Genomic DNA, 22,716 nt, shown 5'->3' on the forward strand with positions numbered 1-22,716 from the left:
ACCAGTGTTTCCAAACCCTGGTCCTCCAGTACCCTCAACAGTCCACATTTTTATTATAGCCCTGGACAAACACACCTCATTGAGCTCATTGAGGGCTTGATGATTGAAAACTGAGACAATGTGTGTTTAACAGTTTGATTGGTTTCCACATTGAACTTGCGGTGTGTAGTGGTTGTGTTTTCAGTTTACTGGCTTGATGCTTGGTCCAGAGTGGATAGATAATGTGGAATCAAGTGGAATCAGGTGCGCTTGTCTAGGGTAACAATAAAAATGTGGACTGTTGGGGGCACTGGAGACCAGGGTTGGAAAACACTGGACATCTAGATATTATACATGACTGGGTGTGGTGTGTGGAGACCTGTGGGGGGCGGTAGAGAGCTGGGGGAGAGGAGGCAGGCAGGGCCCTGATTGGGGGTGGGGTGTAGTGGGGTAGGGGTCTGAGCCTGGGTCTGGACTTAGGTACCAAATCCTCCCTCAGAAAACACACGTCTCTCACAGCCTGACAGACACGCTGAGAGAGACAGGAAGACGGAAGATAAAAAGAAAGGGGGATGGATAGATGGATGTGTGCTGAGTGGGAGGCCTGCCAACACAAGCACACACAGACAGGCCGCTGCACCCTCCACCCCTCCGCCTGCGGGCCCAGCTGGGCTGGCTTCCTCTCTGCTTTCTCCAGCTGACCCGTCATTATCCTGCAGCCCAGGCCCACTGTCACGGCTATCCCTGCTAACCCACAGCCAAACCGCTGTTACTTCTGGATCTATAATAGCTCTGGAGAGTTAGGTAGCTTATGTTAATGTCCAGTGTATTGAGCAAGACACTTTGGTTTCCGTTTTGTAAAGAGATAAAATGCCATTGAGGGTTGGGCTGAGGAAGAAGCGGGCTATACATTTACTAAATGCAAAGGGAAGCTTTAACGGTGCTGTTTGAGTTAATGGTGACACGGTAAATGCATTCATAAGAAATGCATACGGCACATAGCTATGCGTGGACGGTGGAAATGTGGGAGAATGTTTGAGCGGGCTTCCAGTCCAGTATTTGGCATGGTCCTCTGTCATCAGACTGGGCTGAAGGGGGCCAAGGAGAGGGGGAACTAACTGCTGCTTTTCCATGAACATTAATGTGGGCCAAGCAGCACAGACCTGCTACACTAGGAAGTCTCCAGGAGAAGAGAACAAGACTGGCATCCAATGTAATCACCTCAAACCCCCCTCCCCTCCTTCCACACACAGTATAGTATCTAGGCTTTCCATTCATGTCCTTCCTGTCTGTGTGTCCTGAACCAGGACCATAGCAGGTCGTATTTACCTGCTGTTCACTAACAGACTAACTCCAGATTGGCCCGAGATAAATGTACCTTCTATGATTTGGTTTCCCTCGCTCCCTGTCTCCTTCCCCGTAGCATTCTTTCATTCACTCTGACTGTTCCATTAGGCTGGATAAATTCCTCTGTAAATCCAGCCACTGCCCTCCCGCCTTACAAAAAGACTAGGGTGTTTCCAACGACAACCAACCTGAGAGCTCTCCTTCTCTGACTGCCTCAGTCTGCTCCAGGACACATGGACACATGGCTGTGTTCCTGTAGTGAGCCATATATCCAATCCAGAATAGTGTTCTACGGTTCTGTTAGGCTCTGCTGTTGTTTGGTTGTGTTTCCTGTTTGATTTGAATGTGGCTCAGCATTAAGAGGTCCTCTGGGAGACAGGATGAAAACAAGTGATTGCTTAATTAAAACTCGTACCTCCCGCCCTGTTCATTTATGGAGTCGCCATTTCAAATGACTTTCTGAGATGCAAGAAAAAACAATGACCAGTTGGTTAGAAAATGATAGAGGGGAGGAGGGAGAGGTAGGAGATAAGGGGGGTAACAACAACTTCCAAACAAACTTGTGTGGAAAAACCCCTTTGAAGTGAATTGCAGGGAAAATAATATAATTTATATTCTGTTTCATGAATAACAGAAATGTGAGCTAAATGCGAAAGCCACCACTCGAGTCCTCTTCGAGATATTAAAAATTGCTGACTAGGGGGTAGGTTAGCCGGTTAATGAATAATAAATGGAGGCTGGAATGCAACATTTTCATATCCTTTATAGGTCAGCGTGCACTGAGCCAAGGCTCCTGTCACCGCTGGGCATCAGTGAGCCTACCAGCCTCAGTAATAAACATGTTGCCATCCCTGTGCTGAGCAGAGCGGAGTGCTAGCTGGCTACATGTTACCTCTAAGCCATGACAGGGGCCGCTCCACCCTCTCCACATCAACATAGATCATTAGAGAAGAGCTGAGAGAGGGGAATAAAAGTTCCGTGAAGAAACACTTTCTCTCTCTCAACATGTTCTCTCCCCCTCGCTATACGACACTGTCATTCTTGTCCCTTTTCTCTTAAGCTTGTTCATCGTACAAGCTTGATCACGTCCTCGTTATGTAGATCAGGGGTTCCCAAACTTTTTAACTCGGGGCCTCCCTTCTAGCATTGGGGAACATTCTAAACCTAACCCCCCCCAGGGTTAAAGCTTATTTCCTGCAATTCTATACATTTTGTCATGTCTAATGTCAATTCATGTGATATTTGAGTGACACAATAATTACAACCATATATATGAGCTAAAAAACCTAAATAACATGGGCTAGTTGATCTGGACATTTCTGACAAGTTATAAATAGCTCTCTAAGTATACAATGACAAACATGACAAGAGGAACTGATGATGCACTACCCAATTTCGCCCCACAATTTGGGAACTACTGGTGTAGAACATATTGTATCTCTGCATGGTGGTACTTCAAAGCAAGCGGACTGTACAGTAGGCTACAGTATGTCAAGTTGGCTACAGTATGTGGGGGAATGACTAGGCAACAACAACATTCCCCCCTTTACCACCAACACAAACAACAACAACAACAACAATGGTGTAATTAGAGAAATTATGCTTTGCATGCCCACTTCATTCTCTGTTATCTTCATTATTCAGCTCTTGGAGAATCAGCTATTAGGTAATTAAGTGATTCATCTATTCAGTTTCAATTACTGGGAGCCTGACAGCCTCAGATTACAATCACTACGGGGGAGGGGGGAGAGAGAGAGAGAGAGAGAGAGAGAGAGAGAGAGAGAGAGAGAGGCACCATCAAGCAGAGCAAATGAAAAGAAGGAGAGAAAAAAAGACAAGGAAAGAGAGCAAAGGAGAAACAAGAGGTAGAGACAGGAGGGCACCTTCCACACAAACACCTAGCAGTCCCCTGGGCCTCCTTCCCAGCCATCACCATGAAGAACTGCAGCTTTTCCCTGGCAATACAGAGCAACAGGCCCACTCTTCTCCTCCTCCCATTCATTTCCCCCCATTTATTTTATGGTTTTGTCACCAGCTATGGGTCTTTGACACTACATCAAATACTGTAATTATTGTGCCAAGGAATTTGAAGTATTGTTGTGGTTGATGTATGCTTGCTGTTACTGGTGAGACTAAAGATCATCCTGATACCGAGCTAGTTGAAGGAGAGATAAACCCACCATTAGCTTCCTGTTTGACATACAATGTTAAAGGGATACTTTGGGAATTTGGCAATGAAGCCCTTTATCTTCTTCCCCAGAGTCATTTTATGTCTGCATCCAGTGTGAAGGAAGTTAGAGGTAGTTTTGCGAGCCAATGCTGACTAGCGCAATGACTGGAAGTCTATGGAATCCCTTAACATGCTAGCAGTTACCATAGACTTCCAGGCTTTGCACTAACGCTAGTTAGCAATTGTGCTATCACTAGTTAGAAACTTCCTTCAAACTGCACACAGAGACATGAAAAAGGTATTGACAAGTTCATCTGACACTGTCAAAATCCTGAAGTATCCATTTAGTGCTTCATATTGGAAGAGAGGTTTGGAGCTCTCTTTCCTATCGGTCATTTCAAACAGCTCTTACACTGAAAGGGCATTATCATAATTTTACAATTTCACAGTATTATTCCAAACTCATGTCTGGAAATATATATAAAACCCTGGAAAATCACATTTTTGATTCCACTGGGCCTTTAAGGGTGGACTACGGTGCACTAGCTCAGCAATGCACTGCCCCCTATTACAGGATTCAAATGTAGCATCATAAACTGTAATCGCTAGAGGCCCTGTTTTATGACCACAAGTAATCAGGATACCTTTCTGAATATATATAGATGGGAACCTAAGTGATTACAGCACTGGTTGGGTGTTATGCTGGTCAAAGGCGAGCAGCTTCAATTTATGTTTGGTTGATTAACCTTGGTCCCTGCTTCCACGCTCTCTCTTCTGAGGATTAGGAACAAGTCATCCTGGAGCACCATTATGTCTCCTAGTTGTCCATTAGAGTCAGCTTTACAACTGTCTAGATGGCAGTCATAAGTCATCCCACCAACGTATATTATAACGACTGGACTCAAATACAGCTGAATGGGCTACAGATCTTAATGATCCTGCAGCAGGAGTATTTTAATGAATATTGAATATTTATCATCACTGCCAGGGGGCAGCTGGAAGCGATGTTTGTAGGCTATACAATGCAGTACCATACCTACCATACAGATTCTGTTCCAACAGCCCCAGACCCAACCTAATGGAATGGCCCCACCCCATGGCCCATCTGGCAATTTGTAAAATGTATACCAGTTCAATGGTGGCCTTTACAGCATGGCAAAAAAAGGGGCAGGGCCGCGGGGCATGTTTCTTAACTTCTTGGTGACAGGGGGCACTATTTTCAAGCCCGGATGAAATGCATGCCCAAATTCAACTGCCTGCTACTCATCCCCAGAAGGTAAGATATCAAATCAAATCAAATTTTATTTGTCACATACACATGGTTAGCAGATGTTAATGCGAGTGTAGCGAAATGCTTGTGCTTCTAGTTCCGACAATGCAGTAATAACCAACAAGTAATCTAGCTAACAATTCCAAAACGACTACCTTATAGACACAAGTGTAAGGGGATAAAGAATATGTACATAAAGATATATGAATGAGTGATGGTACAGAGCGGCATAGGCAAGATACAGTAGATGGTATTGAGTGCAGTATATACATATGAGATGAGTATGTAAACAAAGTGGCATAGTTAAAGTGGCTAGTGATACATGTATTACATAAAGATGCAGTAGATGATATAGAGTACAGTATATACGTATACATATGAGATGAATAATGTAGGGTATGTAAACATTATATTAGGTAGCATTGTTTAAAGTGGCTAGTGATATATTTTACATCATTTCCCATCAATTCCCATTATTAAAGTGGCTGGAGTTGAGTCAGTGTGTTGGCAGCAGCCACTCAATGTTAGTGGTGGCTGTTTAACAGTCTGATGGCCTTGAGATAGAAGTTGTTTTTCAGTCTCTCGGTCCCAGCTTTGATGCACCTGTACTGACCTCGCCTTCTGGATGATAGCGGGGTGAACAGGCAGTGGCTCGGGTGGTTGTTGTCCTTGATGATCTTTATGGCCTTCCTGTGACATCGGGTGGTGTAGGTGTCCTGGAGGGCAGGTAGTTTGCCCCCGGTGATGCGTTGTGCAGACCTCACTACCCTCTGGAGAGCCTTACGGTTGTGGGCGGAGCAGTTGCTGTATCAGGCGGTGATACAGCCCGACAGGATGCTCTCGATTGTGCATGTAGAAGCATGTAGAAGTTTGTGAGTGCTTTTGGTGACAAACCAAATTTCTTCAGCCTCCTGAGGTTGAAGAGGCGCTGCTGCACCTTCTTCACAATGCTGTCTGTGTGGGTGGACCAATTCAGTTTGTCTGTGATGTGTACGCCGAGGAACTTAAAACTTACTACCCTCTCCACTACTGTTCCATCGATGTGGATAGGGGGGTGTTCCCTCTGCTGTTTCCTGAAGTCCTCAATCATCTCCTTAGTTTTGTTGACATTGAGTGTGAGGTTATTTTCCTGACACCACACTCCGAGGGCCCTCACCTCCCTCGGCCGTCTCGTCGTTGTTGGTAATCAAGCCTGCCACTGTTGTGTCGTCCGCAAACTTGATGATTGAGTTGGAGGCGTGCATGGCCACACAGTCGTGGGTGAACAGGGAGTACAGGAGAGGGCTCAGAACGCACCCTTGTGGGGCCCCAGTGTTGAGAATCAGCGGGGTGGAGATGTTGTTGCCTACCCTCACTACCTGGGGGCGGCCCGTCAGGAAGTCCAGTACCCAGTTGCACAGGGCGGGGTCGAGACCCAGGGTCTCGAGCTTGATGACGAGCTTGGAGGGCACTATGGTGTTAAATGCCGAGCTGTAGTCGATGAACAGCATTCTCACATAGGTATTCCTCTTGTCCAGATAGGTTGCATCGTCTGTGGACCTATTTGGGCGGTAAGCAAATTGGAGTGGGTCTAGGGTGTCAGGTAGGGTGGAGGTGATATGGTCCTTGACTAGTCTCTTAAAGGTAGTCGTTTAGCTCAGTTACCTTAGCTTTCTTGGGAACAGGAACAATGGTGGCCCTCTTGAAGTATGTGGGAACAACAGACTGGGATAGGGATTGATTGAATATGTCCGTAAACACACCAGCCAGCTGGTCTGCGCATGCTCTGAGGCCGCGGCTGGGGATGCCTTCTGGGCCTGCAGCCTTGCGAGGGTTGACACGTTTAAATGTTTTCCTCACGTCGGCTGCAGTGAAGGAGAGTCCGCATGTTTTAGTTGCGGGCCGTGTCAGTGGCACTGTATTGTCCTCAAAGCGGGCAAAAAAGTTATTTAGTCTGCCTGGGAGCAAGACATCCTGGTCCGTGACGGGGCTGGTTTTCTTTTTGTAATCCGTGATTGACTGTAGACCCTGCCACACACCTCTTGTGTCTGAGCCGTTGAATTGAGATTCTACTTTGTCTCTATACTGACGCTTAGCTTGTTTGATTGCCTTGCGGAGGGAATAGTTACACTGTTTGTATTCGGTCATGTTTCCGGTCACCTTGCCCTGATTAAAAGCAGTAGTTTCAGTTTCACGCGAATGCTGCCATCAATCCACGGTTTCTGGTTTGGGAAAGTTTTAATCGTTGCTATGGGAACGACATCTTCAACGCACGTTCTAATGAACTCGCTCACAGAATCAGCGTATTCGTCAATGTTGTTGTCTGACGCAATACGAAACATATCCCAGTCCACGTGATGGAAGCAGTCTTGGAGTGTGCATATTACTAGTCAATTTGGATAGAAAACACTCTGAAGTTTTTAAACTGTTTGAATCATGTCTGTGAGTATAACAGAACTTATTTAGCAGGCAAAACCCCAAAACCCCCTTTTTTTTTTGAGGTCACTCTCTTTTCAATGGGTTTCATTGGGAATCCAGAGTTCTAAGGGACCTTCTTGCAGTTCCTATTGCTTCCACTGGATGTCAAAACCCCCCTTTTTTTTGAGGTCACTCTCTTTTCAATGGGTTTCATTGGGAATCCAGAGTTCTAAGGGACCTTCTTGCAGTTCCTATCGCTTCCACTGGATGTCACCAGTCTTTAGAAATTGGTTGAGGTTATTCCTTTGTGTAATGAAGAAGTACGGCCATCATGACCTGAAGCGTACTATTAGATATGAAAATATGCTACAGTTTGTTTTCTTCCTGTATTGAACACAGATCATCCCGTCTTCAATTTTAGCGATTATTTACTTTAAAAAATACCTAAAGTTGTATTACAAAAGTAGTTTGAAATGTTTTGGCAAAGTTACAAGTAACTTTTGAGATATTTTGTAGTCACATTGCGCAAGTTGGAACCAGTGTTTTTCTGGATCAAACGCGCCATATAAATGGACATTTTGGATATATATCGACGGAATTAATCGAACAAACGGACCATTTGTGATGTTTATGGGACATATTGGAGTGCCAACAAAAGAAGCTCGTCAAAGGTAAGGCATGAATTATATTTGTATTTCTGAGTTTTGTGTCGCGCCTGCAGGGTTGAAATATGGTTTCTCTCTTTGTTTACGGAGGTGCTATCCTCAGATAATAGCATCGTTTGCTTTCGCCGAAAAGCCTTTTTGAAATCTGACATGTTGGCTGGATTCACAACAAGTGTAGCTTTAATTTTCTATATTGCATGTGTGATTTAAAGAAAGTTAGATTTTTATAGTAATTTATTTGAATTTGGCGCTCTGCATTTTCTCTGGCTTCTGGCCACGCTAGCGCCCCACACATCCCAGAGAGGTTAAATATAGGATGGCATCTGTGATTTGGTTATGCATACTGTAGGCCTATAATGTGGACTGGAATTATGCACTTCTTTCAAACCATGAAGCTGGGAGAGATGATGGTTCATTGATGATGGTTCATTGACGATGGTTCATTGATTTGTGCAGGACAGTGATTTAATAGGATAATCGGTGTACCAGGCCAAATGAAATAGATGAATGGGGCTATCAACTCTTTGAGAATTCTTTACAGATATTAATTTCTATCTGTAACTGCTGGCATGTGTGGTGCGCATTAGACCGTTTATTTTGTCCACCCCTTGCATTTTGGAACATTTGCGTGTATTACCATGTGCCCGTTGCTGCGCTTATACTGTGAAGAAATAATGGATTATTACAATTTTAAACAAAACGTTCTGATCTAGTCCATCTGTCTTGTTGTGTTTATAGGCTATGCAGGCTATTTTTAGACTGCAGGTCCACTGGGCATTAGTTCAAGTAGCCTATTTAGGCTATGTGCAGGCTACAGCGTGACTCGTGTGCATTCTTCTGTGGATAACAAACATGTACATATTTGTAGGGGGTAGATGTATTTTTCATTAGGTAACACTTTACTTGGATAGTCAATCTATAGATGCTCTACAGACTATTAGTAACATTTCAACTAACTATCTACTAAACCTAACCCTAACTCTAACCTTACCCTAACCCTTATTCTAAAATGAACCCTAACACTTATCCTAAACCTAACCCTCTAACCTTACACTAACCCTTATTCTAAACCTAACCCTAACTCTCTAACCTTGCCCTAACCCCTATTCTAAACCTAACCCTAACTCTCTAACCTTGCCCTAACCCTTATTCTAAACCTAACCCTAACTCTCTAACCTTACCCTAAACCTTATTTGAAACCTAACCCTAACTCTCTAACCTTGCCCTAACCCTTATTCTAAACCTAACCCTAACTCTCTAACCTGACCCTAACCCTTATTCTAAACCTAACCCTAACTCTCTAACCTTACCCTAACCCTTATTCGAAACCTAACCCTAACTCTTTAACCTTACCCTAACCCTTATTCTAAACCTAACCCTAACTCTCTAACCTGACCCTAACCCTTATTCTAAACCTAACCCTAACTCTCTAACCTTACCCTAACCCTTATTCGAAACCTAACCCTAACTCTTTAACCTTACCCTAACCCTTATTCTAAACCTAACCCTAACTCTCTAACCTTACCCTAACCCTTATTCTAAACCTAACCCTAACTCTCTAACCTTGCCCTAACCCTTATTCTAAACCTAACCCTAACTGTAACTCCAGCTAGCAGTTGATTATCAACAGATCATTTGTTGATAGTATGATAATCTGGACTATCCAAATAAAGTGTGACCATTGTTTTATTACATGTTCAAGGCAAGCAATAGGCAGAATAAACGAGTGGTTGCCTCAGTGCCTGTCTGGTCCAGCGGTTACACCCGCTAACCCCGGCATACATACAGTATGCCAGTTGGCATTGGTTCGAATCCGGCCCTTTGACTCATTCTTTCCCATTTTTCAACACTGTTATTGCTCAAAAGCAACAGAAATTACGAAAGAAGTGGGACTGCCCCACTCCTTAAAAAATACCTGTAAGAAAGAATAATAATAGGCAGGTATAATGATAATACAGTAGGATGACGATACAAGCTAGGTCTAATAATATGCCATTTAGCAGTGGGAGGATTTTAACATTAACACATGGATGTGGCAAAGTGCCCGATTCTTGAACGATAATAATGACCAAATCATTGTGGCATGATGAAAGAGACAGGGTTGGAGCTGGGGAGTGGGGATGGTCAAATAAAATCAAAGGTTATTTGTCACACGCGCCAAATTCAACAGGTGTAGACTTTACAGTGAAATGCTTACTTATGAGCCCTTTCCCAACAATGCAGAATTTAAAAGTAAGAAAAATGTGCCATTTTGTTAATGAATAGTAACACAATAAAATAACAAGACTATATACAAGGACTACCGGTACCGAGTCAATATGCAGGGGTACTAGGTAGTTGAGGTAGTTGAGGTAATATGTACATGTAAGTAGGGGTAAAAGTGACTAGGCAATCAGGATAGATAATAAACAGAGTAGCAGCAGCATATGTGAAGATTGTGAAAGAGTGTGAAAGTGTGTCTATGTATGTGTGTGTGTGTGTGTGTGTGTGTGTGTGTGTGTGTGTGTGTGTGTGTGTGTGTGTGAGTGTTGGAGTGTCAGCGTAGTATGTGTGAGTGTGTAGGTAGAGTTCAGTGAGTGTGTCGGTAGAGTTCAGTGAGTGTGTAGGTAGAGTTCAGTGAGTGTGTAGGTAAAGTTCAGTGAGTGTGTAGGTAGAGTTCAGTGAGTGTGTAGGTAGAGTTCAGTGAGTGTGTAGGTAGAGTTCAGTGAGTGTGTATAGTGCCGGTGCAAGAGAGTCAGTGCCAATAAAAAGGGGGTCAATAGTCAGGGTAGCCATTTGATTAACTGTTCAGCTGGCTTGGGGGTGGAAGTTGTTCAGGACCCTTTTGGTCCCAGACTTGGCGCTCCGGTTCCACTTGCTGTGCGGTAGCAGAGAGAACAGTCTATGACTTTGGTGGCTGGAGTCTTGACAATTTTTAGGGCCTTCATCTGACACCGCCTGGTATAGAGGTCCTGTATGACAGGGAACTCAGCCCCAGTGATGTGCTGGGCCGTACGCACTACCTTATCGCCTTATGGTTGTATGCCAAGCAATTCCTATACCAAGTGGCGATGCAGCCAGTCAAGATGTTCTCAATTGTGCAGCAGTATAACTTTTTGAGGATCTGAGGGCCCATGCTAAATCTTTTCAGCCTCATGAGCGGGAAGAGGCAATGTCATGCCCTCTTCACGACTGTGTTTGTGTGTTTGGACCATGACAGGTCCTTAGTGATGTGGGCACAGAGGAACTTGAAGCTCTCGACCCACTCCACTAAAGCCCCATCGATGTCTTTCAGCTGTCAATCAACTGATAGACCAAATCATCTCATCAACTCAGCCAGGGAAACAAACAGTAGCCTATTATCAGTTTCCACACACTATAGAGTATATTGGAATATAAGCAAATAACAAGGGGCCTATTGCAACCATCGATGGCACAGCTGATCTCAATTGTAACCATTATTGGTCACCTCATTACCGCTCCCTAAAATATGTCTTTCAAGATATCTTAGGCCGCTGGTTGGTATTGTCATTGAACAATTTAGTCCATTTTAACAGACTAAGGGCGATTTATCTATTTGTCAGACATTCCAATGTGTATCAGTAGCTAGGTTTCCATCCAATTGGCAACAGATTTTTATGCAAATATTCTAAATCTGCATATGAAACTATGTGCATTTTCCCACCAGTGGTGTTTCCACCAAATGGACTTGTTGTGGATAAAAATCAGTGTGTGTTGACGTAGTGCACACAAAATGTACTTTTTTTGCTTTAAGTTTTCATGTACCGAATAAAAATGGAAAGTTCAGTGTTTCAAACACATTTCAACTCTACTGTTAAATTGCAAATGTTCCTACTCTGGTCTTGGCACGTGTGCTCTAGCCAACAGCTCACAGATACAGTGCAGGTAGGCTAGTCTACATGATGAGATTATTATGGATAAGAGTCAGAATATTTGTATTTGTCAAACGCCAGTCAAGCATCGATCATCATGTCACCAGAATAAGACCTTCTGTATTTATTAGAAAAGAGCATCAAGTTCATCACTGTGCACTTTCACCACCCTGTGAAGTTCATTTTAACTTCTTTCATCTGTAGCCTAATAAACTGCTTGGTTTCCCAAGTCGTAGTGGGTGGACCACACACCATATAATCGTGTGACTCCAAGTTTACTTCAATATGATGGTAATTATATCAATATATGCGCATAAAGGCATTACCACTTCCATTTCTTGCATAATTCATTTTACAGACACAAAAAGATCCCACCATGTTGAACGAACAAATTATCTGTCAACATTACATTATACCGAAACTTCCTGTTTCCATCACAGCTGTTGTGATACGGTAGGATTGTACTCGCATAAGAACTGTGGATGGAAACATGGTTAGAGTATGGCTGCATTTCAGATACATTTTTGTACATTTGAATATTGCAGAAGTAGGACCTAGGCTTAGCGTTTGAGTGAGCGAGAGAGATTATGATTTCAAAAGAGTGATCAAATTAGGATCCGACATCTGCATGTCGTCGACCACTGCTGGTATTGACTATCCATAGAGGCACCTTTATCCACTGTCCCGCTACGCTTTATCAGTGAGTACATTTACATGCACACTAATAATTCAATATTAAACTCATTAAACTCATTATGCAATAGTCACGGTGGGGGTGGGTGTGGGGGGGTGTACTAAGCTAACTTATGGAATTATTTTTCAGATGGTCATTCCATGGATCATTTTGTTATTTGATTTTGAATTTTAGGACCACTTTAGGTATATATATATATTTTGTGATTTGATAAAATATTGAATTTGGCCTTTACTACTGTAGCCCATAGAAATGCATTGAATAACACATTCCTAAATGGCAAAAAAGACAGTCAAAAAATTTAACATAAGGAATAAGGTTTTGAAGTGTCTGTCCTACATCTAGGAGATATATTTAACACTATTTAACCCCTTATTTTTGTTGGCAGAAAACGACCTCTTATACTTCCGTTTATTTGTATGGGTTACCTTCAGATGAGTCTTGTGACATTTGTGGGGGTTGTTGAGCAAAACGGAGAACATCGTGTACGTGAGAGTCTTCCCTTTCCACAGTGGGGTCATATTAGCTTGTAGCTCAAACGGTTTGGACGCTACAGACAGAAGTTGGCACATCAGCGTTACGGACTTCAGAGGAGTCCAGTGACATAAGGGGGTGGTAGAGGAAAACGGGGAACACCACAGAGTGGTCAGAATAGTTGTAGGCCAAACCATTCAGATGCTACAGACGTTTTAGTGAGAATAACGATTTTGGGGATGTCTCATGGTCTGACAAACACCACTGTAGATCGGCCACCCTCCACCGCAGATGCGGAAGGCCAACATAGGTTGATGCGGTAGATTGAGACACAGCCCATGCAAAAAATATCTCTAGTTTAAATTGACAGATTGTGATGGGGATTTTTGCATTATGGTACTTAGTTTGATGCACAGGTGCTTCAATAGACTCTTAAGGATTGAAACACCTAGTTTTCTGAGCAATCATTAGGATTATTAGGACATGTAAACACCTTATTAAGCGGAATTCCGGCGATTTATTTGATCTACGCATGTGCTAACACCAGTCGTGCGAGCCTCCCTCTTTATCGCAAATGAAGTGAGTTGGGAACAACTGAATGTATGTGTCTTAGAAGTAGTTTTCACATACAAACTTAATATGTCCCAACTTGGTCACTTTGGTAGAACTTTCATTTTGAGGGCGCTTTTCTGCGTTCAGGTAGCCTGGTTTTAGATGTGTCCATGTAAACAGAATTATTATTTGAAACCGTTCTTCTTGCAAAGCATGTAAACGTTTTGATCAAACTATTATATTCATCTGACTATCCACAATAATCACATTATTGTGTGCATGTAACCGTACTCAGTGTTTCCTCCCCTAGGAGGGGAGGGGGTGACTGGGGTCTTGCTGCAGGGGGCTGATGGTGTCTTCCTGGGGCATGCATCTATGTAGATGTATAGAGGTATGCAGTGGCAGCCAAGATGTAGCAGCATATACTGGAAACACTGGTTTTACAATTAGATTAGCCCTGGATTGTCAAGCTTACCTTGCTAATACTTTTAGATCTGCACGTTTTTGACCGTCAGATGACTAGGGCTTTGAAAAGGGGACAATAGTTACATTTCAACTCCAATCAAAAGGCCTGATCTTATAAACTTAACTTCCCTCTCTCTCTCTTTTTTATTTATCTACTCCACCAGGATTCATTTGCTAGATTTGATTAAATCCTTGCCGGTGGGGGGGGAGAGTTCCCATGGAAATTGTAAAAGGTTTTTATGGGCTTAATTTCTCCTGTGACAGTGTGATAGTTATATGTTGGTGTTTCATCACTCTAGCACATCCCAGCCAGTGATAAGTCACTGAGGCTGTCTGTCTGCTCTGCTCTGGGTCCATGCAGAGATTCCTGTCCTAACCAATCACATCACACCCCCCCCCAGACCAGGCAGATGTATCCTGTATCACGCAACACTGCAGTAAATCTACATAAGAACAGTAGACTGGACATAGCAATATATTTAGCTGACTGCTGTTCAATGACCTTTGTTCTCACACCATTCACTACTTAGGCCTCCATTTTAAACAACATTTAAACATTTAAAACAACTGTGAACAACTAAGGAACATCCAAATATAGAAGCTACAGCAATATACACTCACCGGCCAGGTACACCCATCTAGTACTAGGTCGGATCCCGCTTTGCTTCCAGAACAGTCTGAATTTTTGGGGGCATGGATTCTACAAGGTGTCGGAAATATTTGTTGCTTAATTGGTATCACGGGACCTAACGTGTGCCAGGAAAACATTCCCCACACCATTACACCACCACCAGCCTGTACCATTGACACCAGGCAGGATGGGGCCATGGACTGTTACGCCAAATCCTGACTCTGCCATCAGCATGACTCAACAGGAATCGGGATTCCTTGCACCAGGCAAGGGTGTACCTGGCCGGTGTACCTGGCCACTCCTCAATTGTCCAGTGTTGGTGATCGCGTGCCCACTGGAGCCACTTCTTCTTCTTTTTATCTGATAAGAATGGAACCCGGTGTGGTCTTCTGCTGCAATAGCCCATCCGTTACAAGGACCGACAACTTGTGCGTTTCGAGATGCTGTTCTGCATACCACTGTTGTACTGCGCCGTTATTTTCCTGTTTGTGGGCCTGCCTGTTAGCTTGAACGATTCTTTGCTTTCTCCTTCAACCTCTTTCATCAACCAGCTGTTTTCACCCACTGGACTGCTGCTGACTGAATTTTTTTTGTTTGTCACACCATTCTCTGTAAACTCTAGGCACTGTTGTGCGTGAAAAGCCAAGGAGGGTGGCTGTTTCTGAGATACTAGATCTGTCGCGCCTGGCAAAGACAATCACACCACTCTCAAAGACGCTTAGGTCACTCGTTTTGCTCATTCTAACGTTCAATCGAACAGTAACTGAATGCCTCGATGCCTGTCTGCCTGCTGTATATAGCTCATCATGGCCACGTGACTCACTGTCTGTAGGAGCGATCCATTTTCGTAAACGGATCTAATAAACTGTCCGGTGAGTGTATATGAATGTGGTATGCAGAGACAGGTAAACATATGTACTACTGATATAGTCGTATCTCGAACCCACAACAAGCAGAGGACAAGCAGGAGCAGAGAATAACAACATGAGAGGAATGCGGATATCACCCCACCATCAATAAGGGAGAATACTGATGCTGCCTCCACCTCCACACATTCTCTCCCTCATGGGCAAACCATGACCTCTACACTCCTGTTCTAGCCTGTTCCCATCACATCCTCCCAAGCTCCTTGTGAGGAAGAATCCTGGCTCTATGCTGATGGAGCAAACACACTGTAAACATTTCTCAACCTCCGCTTGTCTGTTACGTCTTCCTATCATCTGCCAGAGTAACTTTCTAACAACCAGGTGCTTCCTCATCCTGTAGGATGGATAGGGCCAAATAGAAGAACTTATCCCACATGCTCATCAGAAAAGGTAAGCCAACAACACGAAGGACTGTGCTGTACATAGTTCTTAACACGAGGGACTGCTCTGTGCATTTTTCTCAACACGAGGGAATGCGGTGAACATTGTCCTTAAATTGCAGGGACAGGCCTAGGAGCCACTCTAAGGGGGAGCATAACACTGTACTAGACTAGAAATAGTCTTTGTTAGCCATGTCTGAAATGAAACCTAAAAATAAAGAGGTTATAGGTGGATATGATCTCCAGATCAGTCCCCCGGCCCACTCCCCACAGCCTACCCCTGTCCCTCTGTGTTGATTGATAAATACGTACCCAGGTTGGAGGAGGCTCTTCCCTCTGCAGCTCTGTCCTTCAGGCCCTCAGCGATGGCCAGCTGCTGTTCATGGTACTGCTTGGCTCTCTCCAGGTCCTGCATGCAGCGTGCAGCATGACCCAGTCCAGCGTACGCCCTCATCTCTATAGGCTGCTCCTCCAGCTCCTGGGCCAGCTCCAGTACATGGGTGTGGTAGGACATGGCCTTGTCAAAGTTACGGTGGTAGTGGTAGGCACTGCCCAGGTTGCTGTAGGCACGGGCCTCCTCCCTCTTGTTGGTCAGGGCCTTGGCGATGCCCAGGTGCTGCTCGTGGCATTGTACAGCGTTTTCAAAGTCGCCCATAGCAATGTAGACAGCGCCCATGTTGCCCAGCTCTCGTGCCTCTGACAGCTGGTCTTTGGATTGCTTTGCCAGTAGGACACACTGCTTGTGGCTGGCCAGGGCATTAGGGTAGTCCCCGATGGCTGTATACACATGACCCAGGCTGCTCAGAGCCATAGAAGCTGCCTGGAGACACAGAGAGAACACACAGACAGACAAACATCAGGCAAGCAATTCAAGTCACATAGTAAAAACACTTATAAACTAAAGCTTTGTGAAAATGACCTACATTTTGTCAACATTTTACTGAGATGATTGGTTTTGCATCTCAAACACAACACACTCCCTCAACATCCCATTCCCCAAAGTATATATATTTTTTTAGATGTGTAAACATCTAAACTCCCAAATCTCTTTGGAGGCATATTGCAAACAACAAACAAAAATGCTTTGCTTCCTTTTTGTGATCAGAGGGGGGTAAAACCCTGTTGCAGATTAGCACAGTGGCAGGCTTGTTTTAAAGCCAAGCCCTTCATGGAGTGTGCCACCACCAATGGAACAAAGAGCCAGTTAATCAAGAGGAAATGAGAGGCTTAACTTCACTCTTCAGCTGTGGGAGGGAGACAGACCTACTAACTGACTGACTGATTCCCAGCATCAGCCTTCCTGATAGAGAAGTGTTGCCAGTGTTGAATAGATGAATTCAACACTGGCAACACTTCTCTATCAGGAAGGCTGATGCTGGGTATAATTTGTAGCATATTCTTATCTGTCACCTCAACAGGATCTTTCTCCTCTCACCACCATCCACCTGCATAGAAATGAAGTGTAACACAAAGTGTAGGGTGTGCAGTAAAGTGGAGTGGTCTGAAACAGTGCAGGCCTGACCCTCTAAGTAACACACTCATTGTAGGTTTATTAGTTGTTATATAGAGGGTAAACTGCTGGGAATTGGGGGCGGCTGTATCTGTGTGGACAGATGTTGCATTAATTGCAGAGGAGAGGGTCAGCTAATAACGCATCTCCTTCCTCCCTCTCCCACCCCTTCTCTCCCTCTCTGTGTCCTAGAACGGGAGGGGCCTGGAAGGCGTTGGACATTGGCCAGGGAAGAGGATAATCACCCTGACAATTAAGGTCACAACAACGCTTGATTTCCCTGCCTGGGTTAGGAGCCTCTGTGACATTGATACTTGGGGTTACACTGAGTGCATTTAGAAGTAACCAAGCAAAGGATGACTGGAAAGTCAAACAACCAGTAATGGATTATTATTCACTTCTGTTTGCTAAGCCTTCAATGTGTGTTGCTCATCATCAAAAGACATGTGCCTCAACAGTTCTGAGGTCACTACTGAATGTTAATGTCAACACATATGAAAAAGCAATCACTCATGTATAAACGCAATGGCACGTGTCAACCCACTTTAGTTTATTACAGGAAAACACTGCGCTTTAAAATCAAGATACAGAATTCCATAAACACCGCAAGAAGCAATTTAGTGAAGAAATGTCAAGGTAATTCCTGCTCCCACACAGAGAGAAAGAGAGAGTTTCACAGCACCTTTGCTCTGAGAATGCAAAATGAACACATTGTTTTTATTGAGTTCCATTAATTCATAAAAAAAACAATGCATAACCTAAGAAAAAATCTATACTGTAAAACACTTTCCCACACTCATACAAACACACACAAGCTGGCAAACACATACACATTTCCTACCTTTCATACTTTGTTTCTCAAACACACATACACACAAACACACACAACAGTGCTACCTTTCTTTCATTTCACAGGGCTGCTGATGCCTGGAACATATTACCTGCCGACATAAGGACTTCCAGCAGTTTGCTGGAGTTTAAAGCCTCGACAAGATATTATATGGGGCCTAGGAGGCAATTACCTCCCGTCACAACTGTTGCTGTTTCATGTTCCCAGATAGCCTATCTAGGTCTGCTCAATTACATGTGTCGTTTGAAGCTCTGCTCAGCTCCATCTCTCCAACTCCAACTTCCACTCTGTGAGCAGAGAAACCGAGAGGATTCCTCTGCTCTCTCTGTCTCTCGGGAAAATGAGTGAGACGAGGAGAGAGGGAGAGAGAGAGAGAGAGAGAGCTATCTTTCTCCACAGTTGAGATGAGTTGTGCTTGTGATCAGTGTCCCTTTAAAGTGAGACTGCAACACTGCATTTTCTCCCCAGATAGAGAGTTGATGGGGAGTCAGTGGAGGAGCGAGTCTTGCCCTCCACTGTAGATGTGTTCTGCTAGGCTTGGGGACAGACAGACGCTGGGACCCATTTTACAGTCAGTGGTGACTACAGCCTTCTCTCAGCACTGCTCATGTAGACTGATGGAAATCAGTCTAGTACTGAGCAGTCCAAGGGAACATTTCCTCGAAACATTTGATTTCTGCAACGGCGACTGTTCTAATTTCATTTAATTACATTTATTTTCTTTACTTATCTATTCCCCCCTCCCCTCCCTTCCCCTCCCCCACCTCTCTCATTCCATCTGTGCAGTCAGATCTGATTGTGTTTACAGAGTCCGGCTCTTCTCCGGATGTGTGCTGATTTGATTAATCCAAACGTCGGCCTTTATAAACTGTTGATAAACCGCTGGTTCTTATCAACACATTGATCCCCTAATGAAAGGTAAACTGGTGCAGCCCCCTGAGGGAGGGTGAAGGATTGTGGGGGTGAGCTCCAGACAACATCTTCATCAGAACAGCTTGGCTAAAGAGTACTATTCCATTTGTACAACGCAGGCAGGGACAGTGTTTAACATTCCTGGCTGATACTCCAATGACAGCCATTTGTCGTGGATATGTTTATATTGTACAACACATTAGACAAATGGCTATTTTCATACCACATGCTAGTGGTAATGCATCGTCGTTAACATAGTGACCTTCAGGGCTGAATGTAGATTTCATTTCTTACCAGTACGGGACACTCAAGTTTGCACTCACATTTGTTTTTATACTACAACAATTACAGGGCAGCCTAATCTAACACTGACAAACAGATCAATAAAAACCATGTTGTCTGATCCATATAATTGGCCTACAAAAAGGGGAGACACCAATACGACATGACGTCCATCTAACCTGGAGGAGGAAATGACTGTCCAAAAACAAACAAAAGTGGCCTTGACCCAATGACAAAGACAGTGAATATGCACACTCACCGGGGATATGGCCGATGTTCTCCGCTGGTGCCAATAAGATAGTTGAGCGAACAGTAGCCTAAGTTAACAATTTTGGGGGTCTTCTGAGTGGCGCAGCGGTCTAAGACACTGCATCGCAGTGCTTGAGCCGTCACTACAGACCTGGGTTTCGATCTCAGGCTGTATCACAACCAGCCATGACCGGGAGTCCCATAGGGCGGCGCACGATTGGCCCAGCGTCGTCAGGGTTAGGGGAGGGTTTGGCCAGAGGGGCTGTACTTGGCTCATTGCGCACTAGCGACTCCATTGGTGCGGCTGGCATCCGGGTTAAGTGGGCGGGTGATAAGAAGCGCGGTTTGGCGGGTCATGTTTCGGAGGACGCATGACTCGACCTTTGCCTCTCCCAAGCCTGTTGGGGAGTTGCAGCGATGAGACAAGATCACAATTGGATATTATGAGAAAAAGGGGGTAAAACACAAAAGGCTACTTTTCATTCAATTAAGTTAAGAATTTTGATATATAATAGACAGATTTGAGTCTTTTCATTGTCTTCTCTTTACAGCAATAGCCATTTGCTTTCCAAACAGTTTTCCGCGACTGTACTTTTAAATATTGCGGTATGACTGGTTGGGTCTCTCTGCATTTCACTGACAGTCGCAACTCAACAATCATCTATATGGTATTTGAAGTGCACACTGCCCAAATTGCGGGCCCTTCCGACTATCGATTTAAAACAATCCACAGCTTTTTCTTTCAAGAAGCTACTGATCTTCTGTGGCCAAACCATGCTGTGGCCAAACTATTTCTGTATAGACAGGATTAAGCTAATTAGGCTATATAATTTTGGCAATTTAAATAATGATATTTACTTTAGTGAAAGCTTAGCTTCCCCTAGCCTTATGGACACGCTGCCTATGCATTTTATTGTGTTATAAACACAACCAGTCATGATGTTTTTATCTTACTGTCAAACAATCACTTAACAAAGGCGCTCCTGTTAGCTACCTGCGCACATTCGTTCACTCACAAAATAACTTCAGCATTCAAACCCCAACAGTGCATTTGCACCAGCAATTTAATGAATGGAAAGAGACTTCATGATGCCATTCAAATGATGTCATTACAACTGCAGTTACAATACACCTAAAATCCACTGTTGTCCATGTACGCCTCGGTCGCGGCCACTCATTTCAGCCTTGACAAAATGCAAGTGTTCTCCTCAAACCACAACGCAATTTGGAGCACACTCCACCCAGTTTTCAGTCAATTCGCAAATATGACATGCTGCTGACCTGCAGTAATGTTAGATAATAGTGTAGTCACCTATAGTTTTTTGGGCATGTTGTATTAATTGTTACAGGCTCAGGTTTTAACGGTACGATGTACCCCCACTATTTATTTCGGCCGGGACGGCATATTGGACCGTACCGCCTTACTTTCACCCCTGTTGACCCTCCCATGTCATGCTGCAGTAACACTTCTGCTCCTGATCCCTGGTCTGTGACACTGGGCCCCTGGTGCGTGTGTGTGCGTTTCATTTCCTTGCCAGTAACAATCCACGCTAGATCACTGCTCTGCTCTGCTGTGTGAGGGAGTCTGCCTCACCTCAAATCCTTTCTGCCTGACTTGGAACACTGCTAACTACAACCCAACCACCACTACCATCATAATCACCATCGCCTAGCAGCAGTGCTGATAGGATGGAGGTGGTTTCCATGGGAACCTCAGTGGTTTGATTCCAGCCCACCAGGCAGTAGGGGAGAGTCTGCCACTTCCAGCCATCTGAAGCATGCCACCTCCTGAGCACACACAAATAGGCAGACTAAGGCATTGGCCACTGCACAAACTGTCACCCGCTGCTCAGACTAAACTGTTTTCAGAGAGCTTTACACCTCTACTGTACCTCTAGAAGCCCCCTGGCTGCCTGTTGCTATGATGATTACACTGCTAAGCGGTCTGTTTCTACTGACAGCCATTTTTACTGACACGATCTCATTCATATCAGTAGTAGTAAATCCCTGATGATGATGACCAACAACAACAATACAAACAACATATTTGATCTGTACACTGGGTTCACTACAAAGTTGTTTCTGTAAAACAGACACACCCAGCAACATTGAAAAACATGAAGGCACAGCCATAAACTTACTGGTCACTGGTATTTTTGCAATAACCATAAAACCACACTGCCAGCCTACAGACCATGATATGCATTTAATGTGATCCTGGTTAGGAACGGATAGGAAGTACATGGTTCTGCGCTAGTCAATGGCTCCATAAGTTATGAGTAGTGCAATGTATGCTGCATTTAGACAGTGGTAATGTCCCAAATGGCACACCATTCCCTATGTAGTGCACTAGTTTTGATCAAAGCCCTATGGGCTGTGGTTTAAAAAAGTGCACTAAATAGGGAATAGGGTGCCATTTGGGATGGTGGGATATTGATTATTCAGTGTTTCAGAGAGAGCACAACAGAGAGGTGTACTAGGAGGAGGGGTAGAGGGAGGGAGGGAGGGAGGTGTGAGGTGTTAAATAGGCAGTGGTTTGCCCCCTGTCCCAGGTAGGTGGCCTGAGGGTGGTCTGGGCTGGTCAGAGGAAGGCTCTACTCCAGCAGAGTGCTGTTCATGGGACTATATGAGAGAGAGAGAGGAGACGGGAACCACCGCTGATTCCATTTACTACGTCTGCTAAGGCCTGCCCTGCAGATTACTGTATTCATCCCTCGTTCTGTGTGTCTCTCCTCAGGCCGGTGGTGGCAGGTCCACTCCAGGAGTGTGAGGTGCGGGAGGTTCCTCCTCCCCCTCTGGTCATCGAGGGGGCCCCGGCGTATGCTGTTCGAGCCATCCTGGACTCGAGGCGTCGGGCGAGGGGCCTTCAGTACCTTGTGGAGTGGGAGGGGTACGGTCCGGAGGAGAGATGCTGGGTGCCGGTGGAGGACGTCTTGGACCCTTCGTTGCTGCGGGAGTTCCACCGTCTCCATCCGGATCGCCCTGCACCTCGTCCTCCGGGTCGTCCCCGAGGTCGGTGTCGGCTAAGTTTATTTACTAATATCTGATGTTCTGCGCCTGACTCCTATACACCAGCTACACACATACTTCC

General features: G+C 44.6%; 1 protein-coding gene across 3 annotated transcripts in view; it reads right to left on the reverse strand.

Annotated features, from left to right (window-relative positions):
* Positions 1-22,716, reverse strand: part of LOC110535069 (tetratricopeptide repeat protein 28) — a 328,541-nt gene that overhangs the window by 48,658 nt on the left and 257,167 nt on the right. For all 3 annotated transcript variants that reach the window (XM_036935885.1, XM_036935884.1, XM_036935887.1), the window contains one exon: positions 16,135-16,642. In XM_036935885.1, the coding sequence (XP_036791780.1) occupies positions 16,135-16,642 (508 nt within the window). The remainder of the gene's footprint in view (positions 1-16,134; positions 16,643-22,716) is intronic.

This window comes from Oncorhynchus mykiss, chromosome 11 (genome assembly GCF_013265735.2).
Source record: "Oncorhynchus mykiss isolate Arlee chromosome 11, USDA_OmykA_1.1, whole genome shotgun sequence".
In the NCBI taxonomy this organism is placed as follows: domain Eukaryota; kingdom Metazoa; phylum Chordata; class Actinopteri; order Salmoniformes; family Salmonidae; genus Oncorhynchus; species Oncorhynchus mykiss.